The 27,694-nt window shown below is 42.4% G+C and overlaps 1 protein-coding gene across 2 annotated transcripts in view; it reads left to right on the plus strand.

The window, feature by feature from the left end:
- Window positions 1–27,694, plus strand: part of HMCN2 (hemicentin 2) — a 2,554,053-nt gene that overhangs the window by 2,206,699 nt on the left and 319,660 nt on the right. For both annotated transcript variants that reach the window (XM_044058392.1, XM_044058391.1), the window contains one exon: window positions 1,031–1,268. In XM_044058392.1, the coding sequence (XP_043914327.1) occupies window positions 1,031–1,268 (238 nt within the window). The remainder of the gene's footprint in view (window positions 1–1,030; window positions 1,269–27,694) is intronic.

A 27,694-nucleotide genomic window follows, 5' to 3' on the forward strand; every position in this document is an offset into this window, starting at 1 on the left:
CTAAATCTCTGAAGGTAATTGATTCTACAGGAATAATACAGAGATAAATGCTGTTGTACCTGGTTAAGCCTCCGCTTGCTAGAAGGTTTGAAGTAAGCTTGTTAAATCTGAAACAAGGAAGGAGGCATGAGGTAAGAAGGCACCTTTTCCAGGTAGGACAACATGAATATTGTATTCAGGTGGAGATTTTGAGAGGTTACTCCAATGCATGTAGAATGCATAAGTCAGAATGGGATGGACATTTATACGATGAATAAGCACAGCTGGCAAAATAATGAAGGATGTGTTTTAGTGGTGGCATCAAAGAGAAGACTGTCACGGTGTACTTCTAACTCAGAAGACAACAGAAAGGGAAGAAGGAAAGAACATGAGAAATGACTGAGTTGCAGGTGAGGTTCAGAATCCTGTGTCTCTTCAAGGTTGTTTAGATAGTAAAGCACACGTGGATCAGAGGGGAACACTATTAGGTCTAGGCTGTTGCCTTGGTGTGTGTGTGTGTGTGTGTGTGTGTGTGTGTCTACAGATTTGTTTGTGTGTGTCTACAGATTTGTTTGTACACGTGTGGGCATATAATAGATGCCTTATATTTTTAAATTGTAAATAAGCATGCATAATACTGAGTACTACAGATCTTCCAAACTACTGTTGATTTAGTTTTTATTTCTGGCTATTGTTTTTAGCATTTTAGCTTGATGTTACATAAAATGTATGTAATAATGAAGAAATTAATGTACAAATAACTTAAATTACACGAAAAACATAAAAGGGCTTTGATTAGGTCTCTGATCATAGTCAGCAGGTTATATGTCCAAGAAGTGGATGTCAAGAAATTCACCTTGAAAGCAGAGTGAAGCATTAATTTATTAATGGTAACTAACTGTGCCCCAACAAAGCGATATTAACAGGAGATGGATTTTTGAGTGGCTCCTGAAGAAACTGATCTAAACTGTGTATTCTCCCAACTAGTCGCATCCTCAAACAAAAAACATAAATGTGTTTAAAAATAACATCTTTTTTTTTTTTAATTTAGGAATTCAGTGAGCGCTATGTTCAGACAGGTCCTGGTCAGCTATATGCTTGGTCTTCCCAAAACTTCCTACAAGATGGCTTCCTGGTACCTTTCCAGTGCAACCATACAGTGACGTACAACACCAGCCTAGGGAGACAGTCGATGCTGGTTCAGCTGCTGAAGGTCAGCTCGCTCAGCATATACTATAGCATTATAAATAAAGAGGTCACCTTCACCATGGCCAGCTCAATGGAAACAGGTAATGTTTCTGAATAAAAGTACAGGTATTCGCATATCCATTTGATACATTATATGCAGTTGTGTGAGAAAGATGGTTATGGTCATTTTACATTAGCAGTGAGAGCTTTACTTTACTTAGCAGATGTCTTCTGTTTTAGATTGTAACAGATTGTTTACTTACATTTGTTTATTTAGAATTTTCAACTGCATGTTTTATTTGCTGTGATGGAAAGCTCCATATAATCATAAAATGACTTTTGCACCACCAGCCCATTTTGTAACAGAGATATTTTTCTTAAACATACAGATATTGTGTATAACACATTCAATACCACAGTGTTCCATGCTCCTCAGCACTGTTAAGACAGCATAAATATAGTAAAAGATGCAACATTTCCTTAGCAGCATGATTACACAAAGGCATAACACTGACTATACTCAGAAAAAAATATATTTTCATAAAATTTTAAGAAAGGCTTTTGTAGCAAGAATCCAGTGAATGCTTTTCTGACAGGAAACCACAGTATGTGGATAATAAACTGAAAAGATGTATTTTTTACATACTTGAAGAGTTGAGTTGGATACAACACATACAGGATTGCTAGCACCTTACAAGAGAGAGAGAGAAAATTACAAATTAAAAAAACAGGATAAATAATTACACTAAATCAGAAATTTATTGTGTGATTTCTTGCAGCTGATAAGATACTCTGATACCATAAGCTATAAGATTCCACAATGATTATAATACTAGTGGGGTAATATGCTTGGCTTTACCCATATGGTGTGTTAAATAAACTTGTCTTTATTATCCACACTTCTGTGTGCTGGCCTCAATTTTTGATTTGAACCATAAACTATAAATCACAAATTACCCAAACTAGATGTATTCATTATGCACAGTTACATGCTGTTTATTCATTAGCTTAAAATGCATGCAGGTAGTATATTTCCTATTCAAATCCATATATCAGTCATCTCAAGTACATAAGAGATCACATCTGAAGAAAGGTATGACGGTGACAGAGTCTAGATGATAGCAGCAAAAATGATCAGCGGTCAAAGTGACTTTAAGTTCAAGGGTCAAGTGGGTACCCTGAGCATAATCAGCTTAGTGGAAAGCAGTAGGCCTTGCTATGCATGTGGCAGAGTCTGCTGGGCTGGAGAGGAGTGAGGGTCAACTTTAAAAGACGGGACAGCAGTGGGCATGTAAGGCATAAGTTCATAGGTGTGTACTAGGCTAATGGTCCTGGAGCCTTTACAAGCCTAGCCCAGGAAAAATTGCCCAGGCACTGTGCCACCTGATGTTAGGTCACAGTGCCCCTATCCAGTAGGGCAACTGGAGTGATCCCTGGGGTGAACTTTCTGATGTTCATCGTGTGTTGCAGTCCTAACAAATGGGTTATCCGGCACCCAGTAGCCCTCAGTCGGCCAGAATACCAAAGGTAAGTAAAAATTACATCGGTTGCCATCTGTTGTAAAGGACGTCAGGGCATCCGATACAAAAGGAGGCAGCCGACGTCACCTCCTCAGACTTTCTTGCCACAGAGCCCAAAGCAGAAGCTTTTCATGCACGAGTGCCGGTCGGCAGTTTACCTTTGTTGGTTTCCAACTACAAGAGTTGAAGTCTACTACAGCTAAGTACCCCATTAGGGATCCTATTTTCTTTCCTTAACGAATGTCAGAAAAAGTTAATAATTGCCTTACCTATGGAAAGCAGATTCCCCATAGAGATTTTCATTCCTATTGCATTATTTGTTTAGGCCTTGACCACGACGTTCCAAAGTGTGATCTCTGTGCCTCCTTTAATCCGCATACTATCCATCGTCAGACTAAGATTTTGGCCTAAATTCATTGGTATGGCATCTGCCGGTCTTCAGGCTTCGGATGTTCTGAAGAAATGTAAGGATAAGGACCGTGACAGGCCTCAGAAAGCTAAGTCCCTGGATGAGGTTAAGTTGGTCGTCAGTCAGGTGGTAGCCAGTGAGATGCCTTTGTAGTCCCTGCAGTCCACTGATGTACAACCGCAGGCCTTGATTGAGTCTGAGTGCCTTAGGCCTTCAGCCTCCGTTTTGCTTTCCGACCTGTCGCTGGTCGCCTCTTCTGCTGGAGCCGGAGCCGCTAAGCTGACTCTAGTGCCTGAGGCCTCCGTTTTGCGTTCTGACAGCAAACTTCTTCCTTCAACCTCTGCTACAACTTCGGCGGTTGCCAGGCCTCCAGAGTCCTTCAGGCTTGCAGGTAAATCTTCCATTCGTAAGCCTGTGAAAAGGCAGGCTACAGCTTCTTCTGATTCCCCTCAATCCCAAATGGTTAAAATGGCTAATGATTTGTTGACTCTTATTAGGGGTTCTCCGCCTCCTCCTTCTAAAAGGAGTAGGGATGTTTCCCCTGAGGCTTTGTCCTGCTCAGGTTCTGCTGCATTTCTGCTGATGAAGAGGAATTTTCTCAGTTTTTTTTTCTCCTTTTGAGGATTCAGATGCAGAGGAGTCCATCCCTTCGGCCTCTCCTCCAGCGGATTTCTCTTTTTGTGATATTTTAAATACCCTAAGAGAACATTTTAAATGGGAAAGTCAGGATTATCCCCAATCCAAGAAATTAATTAGGGAGTTTCTGGATTTACCTCAGCATAGGCCTCTTGCTATTCCCCCTGTGTTGGAAGTTGTTGATGATGTTTTCCTGGAAAATTCCTTGTCTCCAAATTCGGTTCCTCCTGCTCCCATAAAACCTGACAGGTACTACAGAGTCCCTGATTCTCATCTGTTTCTTTTCAGGAATCCATTGGCAAATCCAGAAGTTATTTCTCAGGGCCCCAAAGGAGTTAAGGCCACTGTTACCAGGAATTCTGTTCCCTCTGACAGAGAGTCTAGGAACCTAGATAGGTGGGGCAAGAAGGTTTATACCTCTGCCACCCTAGTTATTAGGGCTACCAATTGTCTATTTCATATGCTGAAGTACCAGCAGCACACCTTGGAGGATATTAAGTCTAGGATAGCAAGTGTACCTCTTTTGGCAGAGAGTAAAGACATGCAGGATTTACTGAATTCAGCCAGTCTGGTCAATAAGCATTCTTTGCATTGTAGTTTTGACATCCTTGAGGCCTCTAGCGGGGCTATGGCTACTGGATCTCTTATTAGAAGGCACACTTGGCTCAGAGAACAGCCTCTTCCAGAACCTGTCAAGGCTAAGCTTTTGGATGTACCTTTGCATAAAGACAGTCTTACTGGCAGCAAAGCAGAGGAGGTACTGAAGAAAATGGAGGATAAGGTCAAGTCCATGCAAACTGTTAAGGATTTTCTGCAAGTTCAACCCCCTCACTTTAGCAGGAATTACCCTTCCAAGAGTTGGACCTTTCTTGATACCATCAGACAGAACTGTTCCAGGACTAGAGGTTACAAATCTTCTAGGGGGAAGGGGGATACCTCTCAAAGGTCTAGGCATTGGCAGGCTTCCACTTCTAAAGGGGGAAGCTCCAAGCCTGCATCTCAATCAAAACACTCTCAATTACTTTTTACAACTTCTGCCTGTTCTTGCTTACCGGGAGAGTCCTTTAGGGGCAAGGTTGGCCCTTTTTGCAGATGTCTGGACCACATCACAGACGACAAATGGATGTTCAGAACAGTGTCTCAAGTGCACAAGTTTTCTTTCCGCACCTTTCCAGCTCTCAAGGGATTCCCAGACATTCCTTCAAACCAAAGGGCTCTGAGAGCAATAGAGTCAGTCCCTGCTCTACAGGTAGGCCAGGGTTGTTATTCCAGGCTTTTCCTAGTTCAAAAAAAGAAGGCACCTGGCGTCCTATCCTGGATCTTTCCATTCTGAACTCTTTTTCTAGTAATTCCAAAGTTCAAAATGCTCACTCTACATCATTTGCTACCACTTCTAGAAAAGGATTCCTGGCTGGTAACCTTGGATCTCAAAGAGGCTTATCTGCACATTCCTATCAAGGAAAATTGCAGGCAGTACCTTCATTTCAGAGTGGGTGAGCAACATTACCAATTCACTGCACTTCCCTCTGGCTTATCTACTGCTCCCAGAGTCTTCACAAAGTGCCTGGCCCCAGTCATTGCTTTTTGCAGGCAGAAGAAAATTCAGATTTACCCATACTTGGACGACTGCCTGATTCAAGCAAGTTCTCAGGAACAACTATTAAAGTATCTGGAATTCATAAAGACTCTTCTCTCTTCCCTGGCTTACACTCTCAATGTGGAAAAATTGAAAATGGTACCATCCAAGGAGATAACATTCCTGAGAGTAAGTCTGAACACAGCCACCCAGATGATATATCTCACCCAGGAGAAGCAGACAAATCTTTCAGTTTACTTCAAGGACTTGGCAAGCCTATCCCAGCTCCCTGCAAGGAAGTACCAGCAAGCCTATCCCAGCTCCCTGCAAGGAAGTACCTGCAAGCTGTGGGATTCATGGCATCTTTTATTTTCATGCAAGACTGTATATGAGGAAATTGCAATGGTACTTCAAAAACATTTGGTGTCAACACTCAGAGGACCTGGATATGATGAATCCTCTGCTTCCATCTCTGCAGATGGAGTTTCTATGGTGGGCAACAGCCTGTCTACAAAACAAAGACATGCCTTTTCGGACACCTCTTGCCACTCAAGTTCTGACTACAGAAGCATCGGACTACGCCTGGGGAGCACACCTGGATGGCAGATGCATACAGGGACGTTGGAATGCCCAGCAGATGCACCTGCACATAAATCTAAAAGAGTTGATTGTAGTTCAGCAGGCCTTACTGGCTTTCAAGCATTTTCTTTCTCCAAGGACCCTGCTTGTCAGGACAGACAACACCACGGTTATGTGGTACATCAACAAGCAGGGAGGAACTCACTCTTACCCCCTGTGTAGGCAAAGCATGAATCTTTGGTCCATGGCAACATCCCTGGACCTGCATCTCCTAACTCAGTTTCTTACAGGAAGGCTCAATGTTTTGGCAGACCAGTTGAGCAGGCAAACCTTGGATCATTACGAGTGGCAGCTGAACAAAGCAGTCTTTTACAGCATCATTCAACATTGGGGCACTCCTCAGGTGGATCTTTTCACCTCCCCAGACAACCATCTGCTACCTCTCTTTTGCACCAGACAGCAGCACAGCAGAGCCTGGAAAGTGGATGCTGTGTCCTTCCCTTGGACGTTGCTATCAGTGTACACCTTCCCTCCTCTTCCTCTTCTTCCCAGAGTATTAGTGAAGATCAGGGATGAACGACCGAGGACTATTCTCATAGGTCCGGACTGGCCCAGGCAGCATTGGTGTCCCTCACAGTCTCTCCCATCTTCCTCCTTGGCATCTTCCTCTGAAGCCAGATCTTTTGGTTCAGGAAGGGGGAACATTCTACATCCTCATCTTTAGTCTCTCCATTTGGCAGCATGGCTCATTGTATGACTCCTTCCCTTTCTTCCTTCCTTCCTTTCCCAACAGGTGGTTGACGTGCTAAGGGAGGCCTAGCACTAGGAAATCCTATGCTGGCAAATGGGAAAGGTTCTCTCAATGGATGCAGGCTAGAGGGGAGTCTGCTTCTCAACATACCCTTCCTCAGATCCTGGAATACCTTCCTGTTTTGCTTCATGGTGGTCTTTCTTTTTCCTCTATCAAGATCCATGCTTCAGCCATCTCTGCTCATTGTTCTCTTGAACAGCCCATTTTCTCTCATCCCCTGATGAAAATGTTTCTCAGAGGTGCTTGCAATTTAATACCTCCCAGAAGAGCACTTACTGCAGCCTGGGATCTTAATTTTGTTCTGGAGAAACTCACTCTTCCTCCTTTTGAGCCAGCTGTCTCTACAGATTTAATGTTTCTCTCCTGGAAGACTGCCTTCCTCCAGGCTATAACTTCAGCAAGGAGGGTTTCGGAGCTACAAGCTTTGATGGCCGTGGAGCCTTTTCTTATTTTCCATGCAGATAGAGTCTCTCTGAGGACTAATCCCTCCTTTATGCCTAAGGTGGTTTCCAGCCTGACTCTTAATCAGTTCATACACCTTCCTACCTTCTTTCCTAATCCTCGCAATAGAGGTGAAAGGATCCTACATTCTCTTGATGTGCACAGACAGCTCAGGTTTTACCTGGATAGGACTAAGGACCTTCGGAAACCAGCACAGTTATTGGTCAGATGTACTTCATGTTTCACTGTTGCAGTCATTACATTTGGGTAATCTGCTGGCAGGTTGCCCTCAGTCAGCCTGAATAACAAAGTCTTGGGTCCTGCGTCAGTTGTTTGCTCCTCTTCCATGACGTCAGGTCTTCAGGGGTATAAAACATGCAGCCGACGCCATTTTATTCAGTCTTTCTTGCCACGCGGTGCCAGAAGCAGAAGCAGTTCACAAGTGCCGGTCGGCTGACTCCTGAAATTTTCGTATTCGAGTTTCAGAACCGAAGTCTTCAAACTAAAGCTAAGTACCACGTTAGGGAAACTTTTTCTTGCTCCTTAACGATGTCAGTAAAAGTTAATAATTGCATTACTTATGGGAAGCAAATACCTCATAAGGATTTTCATTTGTACTGTATTCCTTGCCTAGGCCCAAATCACAACATGCCTTGCTGTCGGTTTTGTGCTAGATTTAACCAACGCACTATTAAGCGTCAGTATATTTTTGCTTCTAAATATTTTGGTGCAAGATTTAATTATCCTGAAATATTGTTGGTTAACAATCCAACTACCGTAGTTTATAAAAAACGCAAAGAAAAAGACAGACAGACCGTCGAGGTCCAAAACCGACGACAAAGCTTCTCCTAAGCCAGTCACCGGTTTGCCGGTATTCAGTGAGGCGCTTTTGCAGCCCCTGATACCCGCTACATTTGAGTCGCAGGCCTCTACCCAGACCCATTCGGAGTGCGGTATGCCGTAAGATTCTCAGAGTATTGAACCCGCGGATGTCTCTCCCTTGGATGGGTCCGGAGCCGCTGAGCAGGCACCGGCTTCTGAGGGTGTTTTCATGCCTCAACATTTTTAATTAAACTGACGTCAGCAACAAGGTCAAAAACAACTTCTATGTCTAAAAATCCAAGTTCTCAGGCCCCTATGCCTAAAAACAGATGATCAAAATAGCTGAGGATTTAATTACCTTGATCAGGGTTTCCCAACCCCCACCCCCAGCTAAGAGGCCTAGACAAGGCACTGATTATGAATCTTCAGATCAGTTTTCCATTTCTTCTGATTCCTCTTCTGATCAGGAATTTTCTATTCCACCCTATGCGGATTCTGATGCAGAGGAATCCATCCCATCTGCATCTCCTCCTGAGGATTATTCTTTTGAAGAGACTTTGCATACTTTAAGGGAACATTTTCACTGGGAGAGTCAGCACTTCTCTGAATCAAAAAAAGTGGCTTAGGGATTTCCTTCTTCTTCCTCAGCATAGGCTTTTGGCAATATCTCATGTATTAGACATTGTTGATGATGTGTTCTCGGAATCAGGCATGGCTCCTGATTCCCTGCCTCCGGCTCCTAGTAAGCCAGACAGATATTACAGGATTCCTGACTCCCACAAATTTCTTTTCAAAAATCCTGCTGCTGATCCTGGGACTATTTCTCAGGGTCCCAAGGGTGTAAAGGCCTCTACAGCCAAAAATCCTACCCCTTCTGATAGAGATTCCAGGGCGCTGGATAGATGGGGTAAGAAGGTTTATACGTCTGCAACCTTGGCAATCAGGGCTTTAAACTGCCAGTTTCATATGCTTAAATATCAACAGCATGTTATGGGCTTACTGAAACAGAAAATGATGTTGATTTCTGATTGTGTGGAAAATAGAGTTACAGGAATTATTGCATTCAGCAGAACAGGTTGGAAAGCGTACTTTGTAATGTGGTTTTGATTCCTTGGAGGCCTCTTGTAGGGCCGCCATTACTGGATCTGTGGATAGAAGGCATGCCTGGCTCAAGGAGCAAAATCTACCTGATCATGTTAAAGCTAAATTGTTGGATGCCCCTTTGCAGCATGATACTCTGTTTGGTAATAAGGCAAAAGAGGTTTTAAAGAAAATGGAAGACAAAGCTAAATCTATGCAAACTGTAAAAGATTTATTGCAAGTGCAGCCACCCAGGTTCAGTAGGTCCTTTCCTGTGTCCAACAGAGCCACTCAGGGCAAATCCAGGTGCTCAAAAGGCTCCAGATACCAATCACAGGGTTCTTACAGGTCAAAGCAGTAGGGTGCTTCCACCTCCAAATCTGGAGGAAACAAAGCACAACCCTACAGTAAGCAGTCTTAATGACTTTCCTCTACCATCACCAAGCACTTATCTTTTGGCAGCCCCCTTGGGGGAAAAACTAGCACTTCATGCTCAAAATTGGCAGTTAATTACCCAGGACAAGTGGGTATTGAACATAGTATCCCAGGGGTGCAGATTTCATTTCCATACTTTGCCAATTCCAAACGGATGGCAGGTCCCGGACCTGCCACAAAACCAGTGGGCAGAGACCCAGAAACAAGTCATGTCCCTCATGGATATGGGGGCTATTCAACCGGTACCAGGAAAAAGAAAAAGGACAAGGTTTTTATTCAAGACTTTTCCTGGTACCCATAAAAGACAATTCATGGTGCCCAATACTGGACTTATCAATTTTGAACACGTTCCTGGACATTCCAAAATTCAAAATGCTGACTTTACAACAGCTACTGCCTATGCTAGGCAGGAATGCTTGGTTAGTAACTCTAGACTTAAAATAGGCATACCTGCATATCCCAATAAGGGAATCTTGCAGAAGATACCTCCACTTCAAAGCAGGTTTTTTGCATTACCAGTTCTCTGCACTGCCCTTTGGCTTATCTACTGCGCCCAGGGTCTTTACAAAGTGCCTGGCACCAGTAATTGCATTCTGCAGACAAAGAAGCATACAAATTTATCCTTATCTGGGTGACTGCCTCATTCAAGCAGAGGGCAAGGACACTCTTCTTCAACATCTGGCATTTGTAAAAAGGCTTCTAGCATGCCTAGGGTACACCATAAACGAAAAGAAATCACAACTGGTACCATCTCAAATAATTACATTCCTGGGTGCAAGCTTGAATACAACTGCCCAGATGGCTTACCTCACGCCAGACAATCAAAGGCAACTGACATCATACTTCAAACAAATGGCAACAAAAACCCAATTATCTGCAAGACAAATTCTGCAGGCTTTGGGGTTCATGGCATCCTGCATTCTACTGATTCCATATGCGAGACTGCATATGAGGAAACTTCAATGGTACCTAAAAAGTTTATGGAGTCAACATTGTCACAGTCTGGAAACAATGATTCCTCTCATTCCCTGCCTACAACTGGAGTTTCTTTGGTGGGCAGAGACATGTCACCAAAACAAGGGACCGTCATTCACTCTACCCACTGCCACCCAAACCCTAATTACAGATGCATCAGACTATGCTTGGGGAGCCCACCTGGCAGGGAGATGCATTCAGGGCAAATGGAGCCCAAACCAAATGCATCTGCATATCAACCAGAAAGAGATGCTAGCTGTTCAGAATGCTCTGACAGACTTCAAGGACTTACTTCATCCAGAACAACTACTGATAAAGACGGACAACACCACAGTTATGTAGTACATAAACAAGCAGGGGGGTACACATTCCTACCCCCTTTGCAGACTAGCCATGGCCTTGTGGAACACAGCCTTGACTTACCAAATACACCTTCAAGATCAGTTCCTGCCAGGCCTAGCAGACGACCTAAGCAGAAATCTTATGGACCTGCACGAATGGAAACTGGATCCACAAATATTCAGCATGTTAACACAGAAATGGGGGAGCCCAGACATAGAGCTAATTACCTCTCCCCAAAATTATCAGTTGGACAAATTCTGCACAAGAACTCATCACAAAAAAAGCATGGAAAGTGGATGCCCTATCCTTCAGCTGGAAAAACCTATCAGTCTATGCCTTTCCCCCTCTGTCTCTACTCTCCAAGGTCTTACTAAAAGTCAGACAGGAAAAAACAAAAATGATCCTAATTGCTCCGGACTGGTCTTGCCAGCACTGGTACCCACTTCTAAGGAATATGTCTCACCTTCCTCCATGGTACGTGCCTCAAATACCTCATCTACTGTCTCAGCAGAACTATCAAATTCTGCACACTCAGGTCCAAACTCTGAATCTTGCAGCATGGCTAATCAACTAATTATTCAAACAACACCTCTCAGTAAATCTGTGATGGATGTCATTTTGGAAGCCAGAAGGCTTAGTACTAGAAAATCTTATACTGATAAATGGAAGAGATTCTGTGCTTGGAACCAAGCACAAGGAATAGACACAGCAAAGCCCAATATTCCTCAGATTTTACAATATTTGACTGAGATGCTTGACAAGGGTCTATCTTTTTCTTCAATAAGAATCCATGCCTCTGCCATCTCGGCTCATTACAACACAGAGCCTCCCCTCTTTTCTCATCCTCTGCTTAAACAGTATCTCAGAGGAGCCAAAAATGTAAGGCCTCCCAGAAGATCACCAACTCCTGCATGGGACCTCAATTTTGTGCTGGAAAAACTTACCCTGCCTCCTTTTGAACCAGCAGCTACTGTGGATATAAAATATCTATCTTGGAAAACAGTTTTTCTCTTGGCAGTCACTTCAGCAAGAAAGGTTTCAGAACTACAGGCTCTCATGGCAGTGGAGCCTTTTATTATATTTTACATGGACATGGTGTCCCTCAGAACTAATCCTTCTTTTATGCCTAAGGGTGGTATCCAGTGTGGCTTTTAACCAGACCATTCACCTACCAACATTTTACCCAAGTCTGCAGAACAAGGGGGAGTGGATTCTGCATTCATTGGATGTACACAGACAACTAAGATTCTACTAAAACAGGACCAAATCTCTAAGAAAGTCTGAGCAACTACTGGTAGCATTTGCTGCAGGGTCAGAGGGGAAGGCTATATCAAAGCAGACTATTTCTAAGTGGATAAGCCACTGCATTCATTTCTGCTATTTGCACCATGGTAAACCTGTGCCCAAGGGGATCAGATCACATTCCACCAGGGCTGCCTCTAATTCTACAGCTTTTCTCAGAGGGGTCCCAACCAAAGACATTCTAGAAGCTGCTACTTGGAGCTCTGTTCATACCTTCACAAAGCATTATCATTTACCTCTCTTCTCCAAATCCAGGGCAGGCTTTGTCACTGCAGTCCTGCAGGGCCTTATAGCCACTCCTAATGCTGTTTAGTTCCATCCTCCCATCCATAGCTTTGGGATTCTAGCCAAATGTAATGACTGCAGCAGTGAAACAGGAAGAACATAGTACAGTTGTGTACACATACCACAAATGTAGATGTTCGAGTGTATTTACTGTTGCAGTCCAGGTTACCCACCCGCCATCCCCATTTCTATACCTTTTCTTTCCTTCACTATACTCAAAAAGCCTTTGTGGTATATTTGCTTTTAGTTGAAGGTAAAGTTTATGTTTCTAAAAGTGCATTTATATATTTACTGTTTATTTCTATATATATTTTTGCTCCCCATTTTGGGGGGCACCTGACATCTGGGGCAAGAAAAACTGAATAAAATGACGTCAGCTGCATGTTTTATACCCCTAACGATCTGACGTCATGGAAGAGGAGACAGCAACCGATGCAAGACCCAAGACTTTGTTATTTAGGGCGACTGAGGGCAACATGCCAGCAGATTACCCAAATGTAATGACTGCAACAGTGAATGCACTTGAACATCTACATTTATGGTAAGTGTACACAACTGTACTTTTTGCCCCTGGAGCCCAGGGCAAGGCTATTTTTAAGCAGACCATTTCTAAATGGATTGCACATTGCATTACTTTTTGTTATTCCTTTCATGGCAAAGCTCCGCCTCAAGGGGTTAGGACTCACTTTACTAGGTTGGCTTCCACTTCGGCAGCCTTTCTAAGGGGTGTCCCTACTAATGATATTTTGGAGGCTGCCACATGGTCTTTTGTTCACATTTTCACAAAGCATTATAATTTGCCTCTGTTTTCCAGAGCCAGGGCAGGGTTTGCCACTGCGGTGTTGCAGGGCATTATCTCCAACTCTTGATGCATTTGGTTCCTCCTCCCTTTTTTCTCTGGGCTTTGGTAATCAATCCATTAGTTAGGACTGCAACAGTGAAACACGATGAACATAGTACAGTTGTGTACACTTACTATAAATGTAGATGTTCGAGTGTATTCACTAGTCCTGGTTTCCCTCCCTCCTTCCCCCTTTTTGTGGTCCTCTCCTATTCTTTTTCTTCCTGAGGTACAGGCTTAAATTGTTATTTGTCAAATTGTTTTTTGATTTAAACCTCATTTTTTGAGGGCTCCTGACTGTTATGGCAAGAATGACTGAGGAAGTGACGTTGGCTGCCTCCTTTTGTATCGGACGCCCTGACGTCCTTTACAACCAATGGCATTTTTACTTAACTTTGGTATTCTGGCCAACTGAGGGCTACCGGGAGCCAGATAACCCATTTTTTAGGACTGTAACAGTGAATACATTCGAACATCTACATTTATGGTAAGTGTACACAATTGTACTTTACCCATCCACTCGTCAAGATTTTTCTTGAAGAGGGCCAGCGAGGTGCTCTGCTTGACATGAATGGGAAGCTTATTCCAGAGTATGGGCAGTCTTTGGGAGATGAACCTATCCCTCCAGCATGTTCTGCTAATTGTGGTAATGAGGTTGTGATCTTGAGGCATGATAGGCATAGAGAAAATATTAGGTTCTAAATAAAGATACTACTCAGACAAGCTCCTCGTGGTCCTGCAGAGTGGTCCTAGCTACAGAGAACTCAAAAAAGCGACTACTTTCTTGATTTAAGTATCTTTGCTGTTTTTTTTACTTGAAATACCTTCTCTAGCTTAAACTGTTTTTTTAGCTGTTTGCTGCATTATTTAATATCTGCACTTAAAGTTACATTTTAGTCGAAATTGGTCGAAAGTTTGTTTGTTTAATTTAACTGTTGAGGCTGCCCACTAAAGTGTGCTAGCCTGTGTAACTGATTTATTACTGTTTCTGCATTTTCTGTGTGTTTTCTATCTAAAAACAAAAAAATAATCCTTGTTTTCCCGCCTCTCCTCGACTAGTTTAGACCAGTTTACAGGTTTTGCTGTATTCTGGGCTGTGGTGTAGTTCCAGTGTTGTCCATTACCTTACTTGGATAGAAGGAAGTTTCTTTGCTCACCAGTGGGAGTGGGGAGCCTTGAGCAGCCTACCTGTCCCTGTAGGAAGTGACCTTAGCACAAGAGCTGTAGTAATTGGTTGTTTTGGACCATTTCTAGCTCTTTTGAAGTTCCCTGTTTAAAATCCGCGTTTGCGCAATTGTGTGCATAGCACAGCGCCAGTTAAACAACTTCTGGCTCCGCCAAATCTGCTCTTCAAATTTTCCCTTAAGGAAGCTCTACTCTTAGTATAATCAGACTACTCGCTATATTATAAGCCTAGCACTTGTTCTCAAAACTTCTCTACTAAGTAAGCACTCTCATACTAAAGTAAGCACTACATCCACCTACCACCCCTGTGAATATCCACTTCCCTTAAAGGCACAGCACTCCCTTATACTGTTCTAGCATGTCGAGTGGTAGATTACTGGCGTCCTCTCCAGTTCAGCTGGTTAATCTGGGTATCTTGAGACAATGCTACAATTGTCTCATGTACACAGACAACCCTCTCCTCCTCCCAACAAACACAAATACATGTGAGAGATGCAACTATATAGCCAAACTGGAGGCTGAACTCTCTCAACTCAGGGCTGGCATGACCAGACAGGAGGAGATGGTAACCACACACACAACAAACCCAGTCCCACATAGACCTACCACAACTGCAAACCAAACACATAAAAACACAAAGACATACTTGGAGGCTCTAATAAAAAACTTACCGAAACAACAGAGGCTCCCAAAGCAGACATCCAAAAATCCACCACCTCAAAACAAAACACATGCAACACATACTTCAATAAATCAGTGTGTCAATCAATCACAGCCCTTAAGTCCAAACACCATGCCTGATACACTAGTAATAGGTGACTCTATAGTCAGACACACTGATGTCCCGCTTACCAGGCTGAACAAGGAGAGGGTGACTGTGAGCTGCCTATCGGGAGCTAGGATCCGCCACATAACACACACACTCAGGTCACTCCAAAGCAAGTACAAATATGACTCCGTCTTTGTCCATGCTGGCGTGAATGACCTGAGACGTACCTCCCTGGACTACATGAAAAGAGACATAGAGGAGCTCTCTGATTATGTAGCCCAGGCTGGTATGACCCTGACCCTGAGCAGCATCTTGCCCTCACCAAGAATGATGCCACAATACAAAGACAAGATGATCAGCTTTAATAATTTGCTCAAGTACTGGTGTCATTCTAAGGGGATCCAATGTCTGTCTGCTTGGGATGACATGTTGGGCAAGCCACGCTGCTTCGCAAGGACGGCTTGCACCTGTCACCACTGGGCTTCCGGATATTGGCTAAGGCTCTTGCCACACCCATAGTGCCTTTTTTAGGCAAGGCTCAAAAGACAAACCCACCTCCTTAGAAAACAAAAATGGAAAAAAACTAAGGGTAATGCTGCTCAACGCCAGAAGTCTAAATCTCAAGATGCAGGCACTCGCACTCCTCAGTATGGAGAACATCGACGTCTGTGCAGTAACTGAAACCTGGTTCAAGGCTCCTGAGAGCACCCCAGCACTACCAGGCTATACCTTGTATCATACTTTTTGGCCCCAAAACCCGGGCCGAACCACAAAGGGAGGGGGAGTGTCCATATTCATCAAGGACACCCACACCTCCAGGTTAGTAGCAACACATGAAGCATCGGAGATCATACAGGTGCAACTAACCATAGGGAAAACTGCTATACAACTGGTAGCATGTTACAGACCACCCTCCCAATCTCAGGAACCCCACTCAGCCTTCCTGAAGACATTGGAGGATATGAATGTATCACATAGTCAGACACACTGACGTCCCGCTCACCAGACTGAGTAAGGAGAAGGTCACAGTAAGCTGCCTGTCGGGCGCTAGAATCCGCCACATAACACAAGCACTCAGGTCTCTCAACAGCAGGTACAAATATGACTCAGTCATTGTCCACGCTGGTGTAAACGACCTGAGACGTACCTCCTTGGACTACATGAAAAGAGACATTGAGGAGCTCTCTGATTATGTAGCCCAGGCAGGTATGACCCTGACCTTGAGCAGTAACCTACCTTCACCAAGAATGATGCCACAATACAGAGATAAGATGATCAGCTTTAACAATTGGCTTAAACACTGGTGTCATTCAAAGGGGATCCAGTGTCTGTCTGCCTGGGATGACATGCTGGACAAGCCACGCTGCTTCGCAAGGGACGGCTTGCACCTGTCACCCCTGGGATTCCGGATATTGACAAAGGCTCTTGCCACCCCATAGTGCCTTTTTAGGCAAGGCTCAAATTCTAAACCTACCACCCTAGAACACAAAAAGGAAAAAACTAAGGGTAATGCTGCTCAATGCCAGAAGTCTAAATCTCAAAATGCACGCACTCGAGGCCCTTCTCAGTATGGAGAACATCGATGTCTGTGCTTTGACAGAAACCTGGTTCAAGGCTCCTGAGAGCACCCCAGCTATCAGGTTTTACCTCATATCATGCGTTCCGCCCCAAAATCCGGACAATACCAAGAAAGGAGGGGTATCCATATTCATCAAGGACACCCACACCTCAAGACTGGTGGCAACGCACGATGCATCGGAGACCATCCAGGTGCAATTAACCATAGGCAAGACTGCTCTGCAAATTGTAGCATGTTACAGGCCACCCTCACAAACTCAGGAACCTCACATGGCCTTCCTGAAAACACTAGAGGGGATAAATGTATCACCAAACACCATCATACTAGGTGACTTCAATTACCCTAATATAGACTGGGAACACTACTCAAGCCCAAACACCCTAGCCCAAAAGTTCCTGGAATTCATAAACTCAAATGCCATGGAACAACTAGTCACCATCCCCACAAGAGGAGATAACATACTTGATCTCATCATCACGAACATGGGAGCACAATGTTCAACACCGGAGGTGTACCCCTCACTGGTGAGATCAGACCACAAACTAATCTCGCTGGAGGTCCTCATCCCACCCCCACCTGAAATAAAAAAGACCACAGTAAAGAACTTCACAAAAGCCGACTTCACACTTCTAAAGACTAGTGTGGTCTCCTTTAAGGCCGGCGGAAAACAGTACTCAAGCCGCTGAATCACTTACAAATGCCTTCTACCAGCACCTGCAGGACTGCATGGATAAGGCAATCCCAAGCAAAACAAAGACTCTTTGTACCAAAGGCAAGCGTCCAGTCTGGTGGACCCCAGCCATAAACAAACTCTACAACAAAAGGAGGAAGCTACTACAAGATAGAGCAAAATCCTTAAAAGGTAAGACACCCTTGATCACTATAAGTAAAAACTAAGAGCTCTCATAAAATCATCCAAAGCAAATTTTGAGAGAAAAATAGCTAAAGACTCAAAAGACAATCATAAGGCCTTCTTTAGCTATGTTAGAAACCTGGGAGGAAACTCCCAGATATGCTCAGAGCTAGTTCAAAATGATGTGAAGATTACTGATCCTACAGACATTGCCAACATGCTGGCTGACAGGTTCAGTGCAAACTTCTCCCCTCCCCAAAGGAGAGATATCTATACCAAACGATTGCAGCCCCCAACCATCTCCAGCGCCCAAGTGAGAACTGCTCTCTCCAAAGCAAAAACACAGCATCCATGGGACCTGATGGTGTCCCCGGCTGTGTGCTCCATGAACTCAATGAGGAATTAAACCCACAGCTAGGACAGCTGTTTAATCAAAGTCTTACCTCTGGATACGTACCCAGGGAGTGGCGCACTGCAACTGTGGTACCACTTCACAAAGGCGGTGCCTCCACCGACCCTGGAAATTACCGGCCCATTAGCTTGACAAGCCTTATCTGCAAAGCTATGGAGAGGATCATAATGGACCTCATAAATAAAGACATAGGGAATTTGCAGACTTTGGATCCAACCCAGTTTGGCTTTGTCAAAGGCAGATCATGCCTTTTAAACTTGGTTGACTTTTTCGAAACAGTCACCAAAGCCATTGATGAGGGAAAGGCAGTCCATACAGCCTACCTCGATCTGGCTAAGGCCTTCGCTACAATACCCCACTCGGGTATCATTGAAAAACTCATCAGCTTAAATGTCAACCCATACATCACAAGATGGGTTGCAAACTGGCTGAGTGACAGAACCCACAGGGTCAGAGTTGCTGGCGCCATGTCAGACTCAAAGCCTGTCACAAGTGGTGTCCCACAGGGCTCAGTCCTGGGCCCACTCTTGTTTGGCATCTACTTTTCCGAAGTACAAGCAAACACAGGAGGGTTATGGCTGACAAAGTTTGCAGATGACTGCAAACTGGAAGCCATAGTAGAAAACACATCTGATACAGATATCCTTCAGAAGGGTCTCACAGAAACGGATAACTGGTGCCAGAGCCACGGCCTAAAGTTAAATGCCAAAAAATGCATAGTCATACCCTTCGGGAAAAACAAGGTTACCCCTAGCTACCAAATAGGTGGCAATCCACTGAGCACAGAAGAAGTTATCAGGGACCTGGGGACCCAGGTTGATAGTAGTCTGTCATTCGACACCCATGTAGCTAAAGTAGTTAGGAAGACCTTCTACATTGCCCACCTTATCATGAAGGGATTCTCATCTAGATCAAGGGAGGTCATAGTCTCCCTTTACTCATCACTCATCAGACCAATGATTGAGTACAATGCCCCATTCGGAATGTATCTGACCCGACACTTGCAGCAGCTGGAGAGGCCACAAAGTTCATCACCAAAAGGATAAAGGGTCTCAAAATCTGTCCTATGCTGCCCGACTGAAAGAACTCCAGCTCTATTCAGTCGCACTGCTTGCTCAGAGGTGACCTTTGCCTAACATACAAGGCCATGTCAAACCCAGATTTGATGAATATGCTTCACCTCAAAAATCTAGATCCATCAGAGCCACAAGGGCGGAGACTTAAACCTTGACACGGCTATTAATAGGATGTGCTGGAGGGATAGATTCATCACCCAAAGACTCCCTATGCTGTGGAACAAAATCCCGGTACATGTGAGGCAGAGCACCTCGCTGGCCTTGTTCAAGAGAAATCTTGACCAATGGATGGGAGATCACAGATATACCCCAGGGATAACCTCAGTGTCACTGCTCGACAGAGGCACAGCAAAATAATGGGTATAGTTCCCCATACTAAAGGGGTGGCGTAAGCCACAAAACGATGGGCTAGGCTTGTAAATGCCCTCGGGCAGATAGCCTAGTATGAACCTATGAACCTATGAACAAAATACCATCATACTGGGAGACTTCAACTACCCTAACATAGATTGGGTACATTATTCTAGCCCTAACACCCTAGCCCAAAGGTTCCTGGAATTCATAAATTCAAATGCACTGGAACAACTAGTCACCTCTCCCACTAGAGGAGATAATATACTAGACCTGATCATCACAAACATGGGGACAAAATGCTCCACACCGGAGGTATACCCTCACTAGTGAGATCTTACCACAAACTAATCACCCTGGATATACATATCCCACCTCCACCCCCAGCACAAAAGACCACAGTGAAAAACTTCTCAAAAGCAGACTTCACTCTTCTTAAGACTGAGATGGTATCCTTTAAGCCCACTGGGCCAGTGGATACCACATCCCACAATGCTGAATCCTTCACAAATGCTTTCTATGGACATCTCCAAGAATGCATGGATCATGCAATCCCAAATAAATCCAAGACCCTCTCCACCAAAGGCAAGTGTCCTGTCTGGTGGACCTCAGCCATTAACAAATTGTATAACAAAAGAAGGAAGCTACTGCACGACAGAGCAAAATCCCATAAAAGGAAGACATCTCTGATCAACACTAGCAGAAAACTACATTCTCTCATAAAAACATCCAAGGCCAACTTTGAGAGAAAAATCGCTAAGGACACTAAAGATAACCACAAAGCCTTCTTCAGCTATGTTAGAAACCTGGGCGGAAACCCTCAGATATGCTCAGAGTTAGTTCACAACAACAAAAAATACACTGAACCCACAGATATTGCCAACATTCTGGCTGACAGGTTCAGTGCAAATTTCTCCCCTCCCTCACCCCCAAAAGAAGAAATACTTATCCCAGCTGAATGTAATCTCCCTGTCATCTCAGATGTCCAGGTGAGAGCCGCCCTCAGCAAAGCTAAAAGCACAGCATCAGTGGGACCTGACGGTATCCCGGGTTGCGTGCTACGTGAACTCCAAGAGGAGCTAAATCCGCACATAAAAATGCTATTTAACCTTAGCCTTACTACAGGATATGTACCTGAACACTGGCGTACAGCAACAGTGGTCCCACTCCACAAAGGGGGTACCTCTACAGACCCTGGGAACTACCGCCCCATAAGCTTAGCCAGCCTGGTCTGCAAAGCTATGGAAAGAATCATTATGGAACTCATAAAAAGAGACATTGGGGACCTACAGACACTTGATCCCACCCAGTTCGGCTTTGTAAAGGGCAGATCCTGCCTTTTGAACCTGGTTGACTTTTTCGAAACAGTCACTAGAGCCATCGATGAGGGCAAAGCAGTCCATACAGCCTACCTGGACTTGGCTAAGGCCTTCGACACAATACCCCAATCAGGCATCATAGATAAGCTCAACAGCTTAAATGTAAACCCTTATGTCACTAGATGGGTTGCAAACTGGCTAAAGGACAGAACCCATAAAGTTAAAATCGCTGGAGCAATGTTAGACTCAAAGCCAGTCACAAGTGGTGTCCCACAGGGATCTGTCCTGGGACCCCTCTTGTTCGGCATTTATTTCTCAAATGTTTAAGCAAACATGGGAGGGTTGTGGCTGACAAAGTTCGCAGATGACTGCAAACTAGGCGCCATAGTTGATACACCAACGGACACATACATCCTACAAAAAGGCATCAAGGAAACGGACAACTGGTGCCGGAGTCACGGCCTTAAACTAAATGCTAAAAAAATGTATAGTCATCCCCTTTGGGAAAAACAAAGTACCCACAAATTATCACATAGACAGCAACCCACTGAGTATGGAAAAAGTAATCAGAGACCTAGGGACCCAAGTCGACAGCGACCTCTTATTTGACACCCACGTTGCCATAGTGGTTAGAAAGACATTCTACCTTGCACACCTTATCATGAAGGGATTCACATCCAGATCCAAGGATGTCATTGTACCCCTATACTCCTCCCTCATCAGACCCATGATTGAGTACAATGCCCCATTTGGTATGTACCTCACCCAGCATTTGCAACAGCTGGAGAGACCACAAAAGTACCTCACCAAAAGGATCAAGGGTCTCCAACATATGTCTTATTCTGCCAGACTAAAGAAACTCCAGCTCTATTCAGTAGCATACCACCTGCTCAGAGGTGATCTGTGCCTGACATACAAGGCCATGTCCAATCAGGAACTGATGGACATGCTCCACCTCAAAAAATCCAAATCCATCAGAACCACGAGAGCTAAAGACTTAAACCTCGGCACAAGTATGAATAGGACATGCTGGAGGGATAGATTCATAACCCAGAGGCTTCCCATGCTCTGGAACAGGATCCCAGTTCATGTTAGGCAGAGCCCCTCACTAACTCTCTTCAAGAGAAATCTTGATGAGTGGATGGGAGATCGTAAGTTTACCCCAGGGGTCACCTCTGTGTCACTGCTAGACAGGGGCACAGTAAACTAATTATATTATATAAGGGGACCTTCACTGTGTCACTACTAGACAGAGGCACAGTATTCTAAATCTATTCTGTACATTTTTGTACCATTTCATGGGGTGGCGAAAGCCACATCACTATGGCTAGGCTTACAAATGCCCCAGGACAGATAGCCTAGTACTAAACTATGAAACTATGAAAGCTGAGAAGTATTTTACATGAATACCAAGAGGATTACAGATAGGGTTGCCACCTTTTCAAATGGCCAAAGTGGGACATTTTCGGTACAAACATCAGATTTTACAGACTGACACATACCCACGGTCAGTACAAAGGATAGAACTTAACTTTTTTGCCTAAATAAAAGCTTATTCTTGTAGCATTTTAGTTGCTTATTCTCTTTCTTATAACATTTAGGTATTTTAGATACAGAATAACTGTTTTATGCAACTATTACATAAAATATAGGAAATAATTTTGTCCTAAAATCTCAGGACATTTGCCATTTTTTTAATTTTTTGTCAGGACACAACTTCCCAAAGTGGGACAGGTCGTAACCCTAATTACAGAAGCAATGTTCATACTGTCTGAAAAACGGGGCCAGTAGGTGGGAGGTTAAAAGAGAGTGGGAAAGGTAGGGAATGTGGTTCAAAATGGATGAGTACATCATCAAACTGATCAGATAAGTTTGCAGGTTTCTGCAGTTTATTTTACCAAATGATTGTAAAATCAGTTAGCTAATTTGGCAGTTCAGTAGTACAAGTCAAACAAACTTCAAAGATGCTGTAGAACAAACTTCAGTTAGATGAATGGATAGGATGCCATAAATTCATCCCAGGAGTCATTGGTTACAAATTCTTACTCTGTCAAACCAAACATTTTTACATCTTGTTCCTCCCCATTCCTTCCCTGCTTCTCTTTTCCTCAGTTTTCTCCAATGTCTGTCAGTTTCCTTTCCTGTAGCATAATTCAAGCTGGTCATATTCTGCCTTTATCTCCCAAATTAACTCTTATCTTCTACCATTATCTTCTTAACTGTTAGCTTTTCTTCAGTGATTCTTCCTTTATGGCATGTATGGCTATGCTTACAATGTTTGACATGCTGTTGGCTTAGTATAAATCTATGAACATATCTGAAACCTGTTGTACAATATTGTTTGTTAGAAAACTGTTGAAGATTATTAAATTGTAAACAATATGGAACCAAATCCTGAGGACTAACAGTTCTCTGAAAACATTCAGTAAAGGATTGAAAAAGCATACCAACAAAAGACTGCCAATGTCTATGCATTGACAGTCATGGATAATGTACACTTTCTCAACCTCATAACCTTTCATATCCTCATACACCCTTTACTTGTCATACTTTTTCCATGTCTCTCTCATATCTTAGTGCCCTCAAAGCCCTTCCTCTTTCTCTCTTATCTGTTCATTACTGACTTTCCTCTTCTCTTATAGCTACTTTAGTACTACCTCTCTCTGCCTTAGCACTACCTTCACCTATTTTCACTTTACCCTCCATTTGATATAATATTTTGTATTTACCAGGCACATTTGATGTTTTTGTTATTGTATGTTTGTATGGTCATAAGAGCCTGTGAAAATGTGGGAAGTGCCACAGATTCCCTTATCAGTGGAAAAATTACTGGAAAAATTACCAGTCTTAAGACATTTGACGACTGCTTTAAATTCTGCACAAGGGAGAGCAAAGACATATCTAGAGGAAATAAAAGTAACCATTTTGGACTTGAAAGGATGACTTGCTTCATCTGAAAAAGAAAAGTGCAAGATTGAAACACAAGCAAATAAACTCCTTTAGGAAAATAAAAGACTGGCTAACTAGTTTGCAGATTTGGAGGGTTAATCCAGGGGAAATAATTTACTCTTGTATGGACTTTTAGAAGGTAAAGAAAATCCCAGATCCCAATATTGTACATTTTTCAGGATTTTTTCCTTTTTGTGGGCCTATGAAAACATAGATGTGAGTGCAAAACAAGCTGATTGCATATTGAATCCTAAACCGGTTTAGGGTACAGCCCCACTGCCCCAGGACCAATTGTTATAAGGATTCTTAACTCTTGGAGAAACTAGTTACTCATCAGGTGGTTAGGTTCTCCAGAAAGTTACTTTGGAAATCTGTCCTCTGTGTAAAAGTGAAGCCTTTCCAGTAGATCTTCAGAAGAGACTGATGTTTCTATTGTTGGGGTAAGAGTACAGTAATTCTTTGTCAGCAGTGTAACACAGCATGATGACTGCACAAGATGTTGCCTGTTGGATAGCACTGTTGGCAAAGGCAAGACTGTTAGGTGCGTTAAACTGTTTAATTTATCTGAAAAATCTGAGGGGAAAAAAGTAGTTTTAAGAAATGAGAAACACATCGGAGTAGAGGTTACAGAGTGGTCCCATTAAGGGAATTAAATAAGAACAGCAAATTGCAGCCGAAGGAGTAAACTCCACACACCAAGCACAAAATAAAATCGTAACAACAACAGCAAACCGTTCCTTGATGTATGCGACCATGCAAATGGATTCAAAGCACTAGATAGTTCCTTTTGTTATAAAACAGATTTAATATGTGCACAGGTTAGTGCTTTCACAATAGCTTCTTCAGACCATCAAGCACATCACATAAAACACTCACCTTTAAATGCTCAATACAATTATGACGTAACTTAATTGTTAAAGGCATATCTTAACCTTAACTCTCTATAAAATACTTAGTAAGTCACATTCTATAAAAAACACATTAATAAATATGTCTTACATTATAAAATACAACATTTAAAACTATGTATTAAATAAATACATATAGAGCCATTTAGATGTTTATCGAGCTTTTAGTATAGGTTTAAGTGAAGCTTTTTCATGGAGACCATGATTTCTATCTGCTCTAAGTTTCAAAATCCATTCTATTTCTCTTTTTTCTGTATTATTTCTTGTATTACCTTGTCTAATAATTGGTTTAATAATGTCTATAGCTGCAAATGTGAATGTGTGACTACTGTTGTGCATATTTACATGTTTAGCTAAGGCATTATTTAAGTATTGGGTTCTGATGGCATATAAATGTTCTCTAATTCTAATTCTAAAAGCTCTATTAGTCTTTCCTATGTAAAATGAACCACAGGCTTCACATTGAGCTAAATAGACAATATTTTCTGTATCACGTGTAGCATTTATTCTAAAGCTATAACTTTGTCCTGTGTCTGGATGAATAAATTCACTATTTGTGTTGATATATCTGCAAAAATTGCAGTGCCCACAAGGTTTAGTATTACCGAAGCTACTTAATACATCTTTATCTGAATGATAACATAATAATCTCTTTAAATTCGGTTTATTTTTAAATCTGAAGTGTGGCTTATCACCAACTATATTTCTAATTTCATTATCACTCATGAATATTTTCCAATTATCATTAATAATATTATATATAGCATTATTATCATTAGTGTAGAACATAGGTATTTTAATATTCTTATTTAAAAGTCTTTCAGACTTATGTAAAACTGTTCTAGTGGAAAAATAGGGTGCTGCTCTATCTTGTCTATGTTCATTTATATCAGAAAGACCTTTGTCTATTTCCATCTCTCTATATCCACGATTAGAAAGTCTATCTCTAAAAACATCTATAGCATCATGAAAACCTGTGTCTGTGGCATTTAAGCGTGATATACGCATAGCTTGTCCTCTTATGATATTTCTAAAGATGTACTGAGGGAGCATGCTTCGTCTATGCAATAAATAATTTCTTTGGCATTGTTTCCTATATACTCCTGTGTTAATATATCTTTCCATTACTCTTTCTAAATATAAATCTAAATATTCTATATATGCATTGGAATAATTATATGTAAATTTCAAGTAGCTTGTCATATTATTCATTTCTGATATGAAATTTTTCAATTCTGCTACATTTCCTTTCCATAACAGAAACACATCGTCTACAAATCGTCGATAAAATAAAACATGTTTCATATAACTGTTGCATTTAAACAAGCATTCTTCCTCCCAATGAGCTAGAACCATGTTGGCGTAGCTATTGGCACATGATGTGCCCATAGCTACGCCATCACACTGAGCATATACACATTTGTCAAAGATAAAAATGTTCTTTTCTAGAACAACTTCTAAAAATAGACTTATTAGGTCTATTTGCCTTCGATCATAACTACTATGATGATATAACTATTCTTGAATAAAATCAATACCTATGTTGTTAGGTATCACTGTAAACAATGATTGTATATCAAGGGTTACAAAATTTGTGTCTAACTCTATTCCTTCGATGTTACCAAACTCATACAGGTCTACCAGAAATTGTTTGGTGTCTTTAAGAACATGTATATTTTCATTCAAAATTGGTCTTAATTTTTTCTCAACATATATGGAGAAAGGTTCAGTGCACCAACTGTTTAATTTATCTGAAAAATCTGAGGGGAAAAAAGTAGTTTTAAGAAATGAGAAACACATCGGAGTAGGGGTTACAGAGTGGTCCCATTAAGGGAATTACATGGAATTCCAGGTAATCAGAGGTTTCTGGAAACCAATGTCTTTATAAGACTGATTTACTGACAATATGACAGAAGTCAATATTCAGGAGTCTAAGAGAGTTTGAATGCTTTTCCTGTTAATGTGAGATACACTGAGACCATACCTCTTAACTATCCAGATTTTTGCTTCATACTTTGTCTGTTCCTCATAAAATGTATAGTTCTCTGGCAAATCACTGGGATGATCTGAGGAATGAAATCACTAAATAATGACATACATTTGAGTTTCAGACTTCATATCCTTTGGAAAATGTGTGTTAACACAAACTCTTGTTATTCTAGCAACTTTCTAAGTTTATAAGAGAAATATTTAAAATCTCTCCTTATTTTTGGGCCTTTGCCCCCCCCCCTTATGTCAAGCTTTGACCAAATTTCTTGGGCTAAGAGTTTGAGAGGTATGACTGACACTGGAGTGGTTTATTCCAAGATGGGGCGTGTTAATATGGAGTTCTGAAACTGTCAGTGGATGTCTTAGTGTTTGTGATCCTGAGCCATTTTTCTACCAAGAAGAGGTGAACCAGCGACATTTCACAACAATGTACAACTTGAGGGACGTCTATTTGTTAGCAACTTTTTACTTGGTTTCCAGAGACATTTTACTTGTGTGCCAGAGACTTTAGTAGTGTGTCATAGAATTTATTTGCATGCCAGAGATTTTGGAATGCTGAATCTGCACAGATTTTTACATTTGTGGCCCACACTTTTAGTTATTTGTTCAGAAGGCATACGCTGGGTGAATGTCACTGCTTGCCAGTACAAGACTTGATGAACAGAGACTCTTAATTACTTTACTTTGGTTTCATAACTGTTTCCACTCACCAGTGGGAGACCTGGTATATGAGATAGGGACTTTTAATTAACTCTGTACTTTGACTTCATAAAATACTTAATGAAGAACTGGTTGTAAGGTGCTGTAATGCCCTATTTCTTCTGCAAGGATGGAGGAGAGACATTCCTGGGTGAAGTACGAGCCTACAAGTCCATTCAGTCATTCCTGCCTGGGAAGTCCTATTGGCCCATTTGTTTTTTTTTTGACAATGACAGTCAGCTAGTAGGGAGTGGACTTTTACTGGTCCTGTGGTGTAGCCTACCTTCTATCCAAACAGAACACCTCTCCCCCAGTGGCTCACCAAGCTACACAATTGCTACTTTCCAAGAAGACTTGAGCTCACAATTGCTATTGCACCATTAC

This window comes from Protopterus annectens, chromosome 16.part0 (assembly GCF_019279795.1).
Source record: "Protopterus annectens isolate FY-2018-M chromosome 16.part0, PAN1.0, whole genome shotgun sequence".
In the NCBI taxonomy this organism is placed as follows: domain Eukaryota; kingdom Metazoa; phylum Chordata; order Ceratodontiformes; family Protopteridae; genus Protopterus; species Protopterus annectens.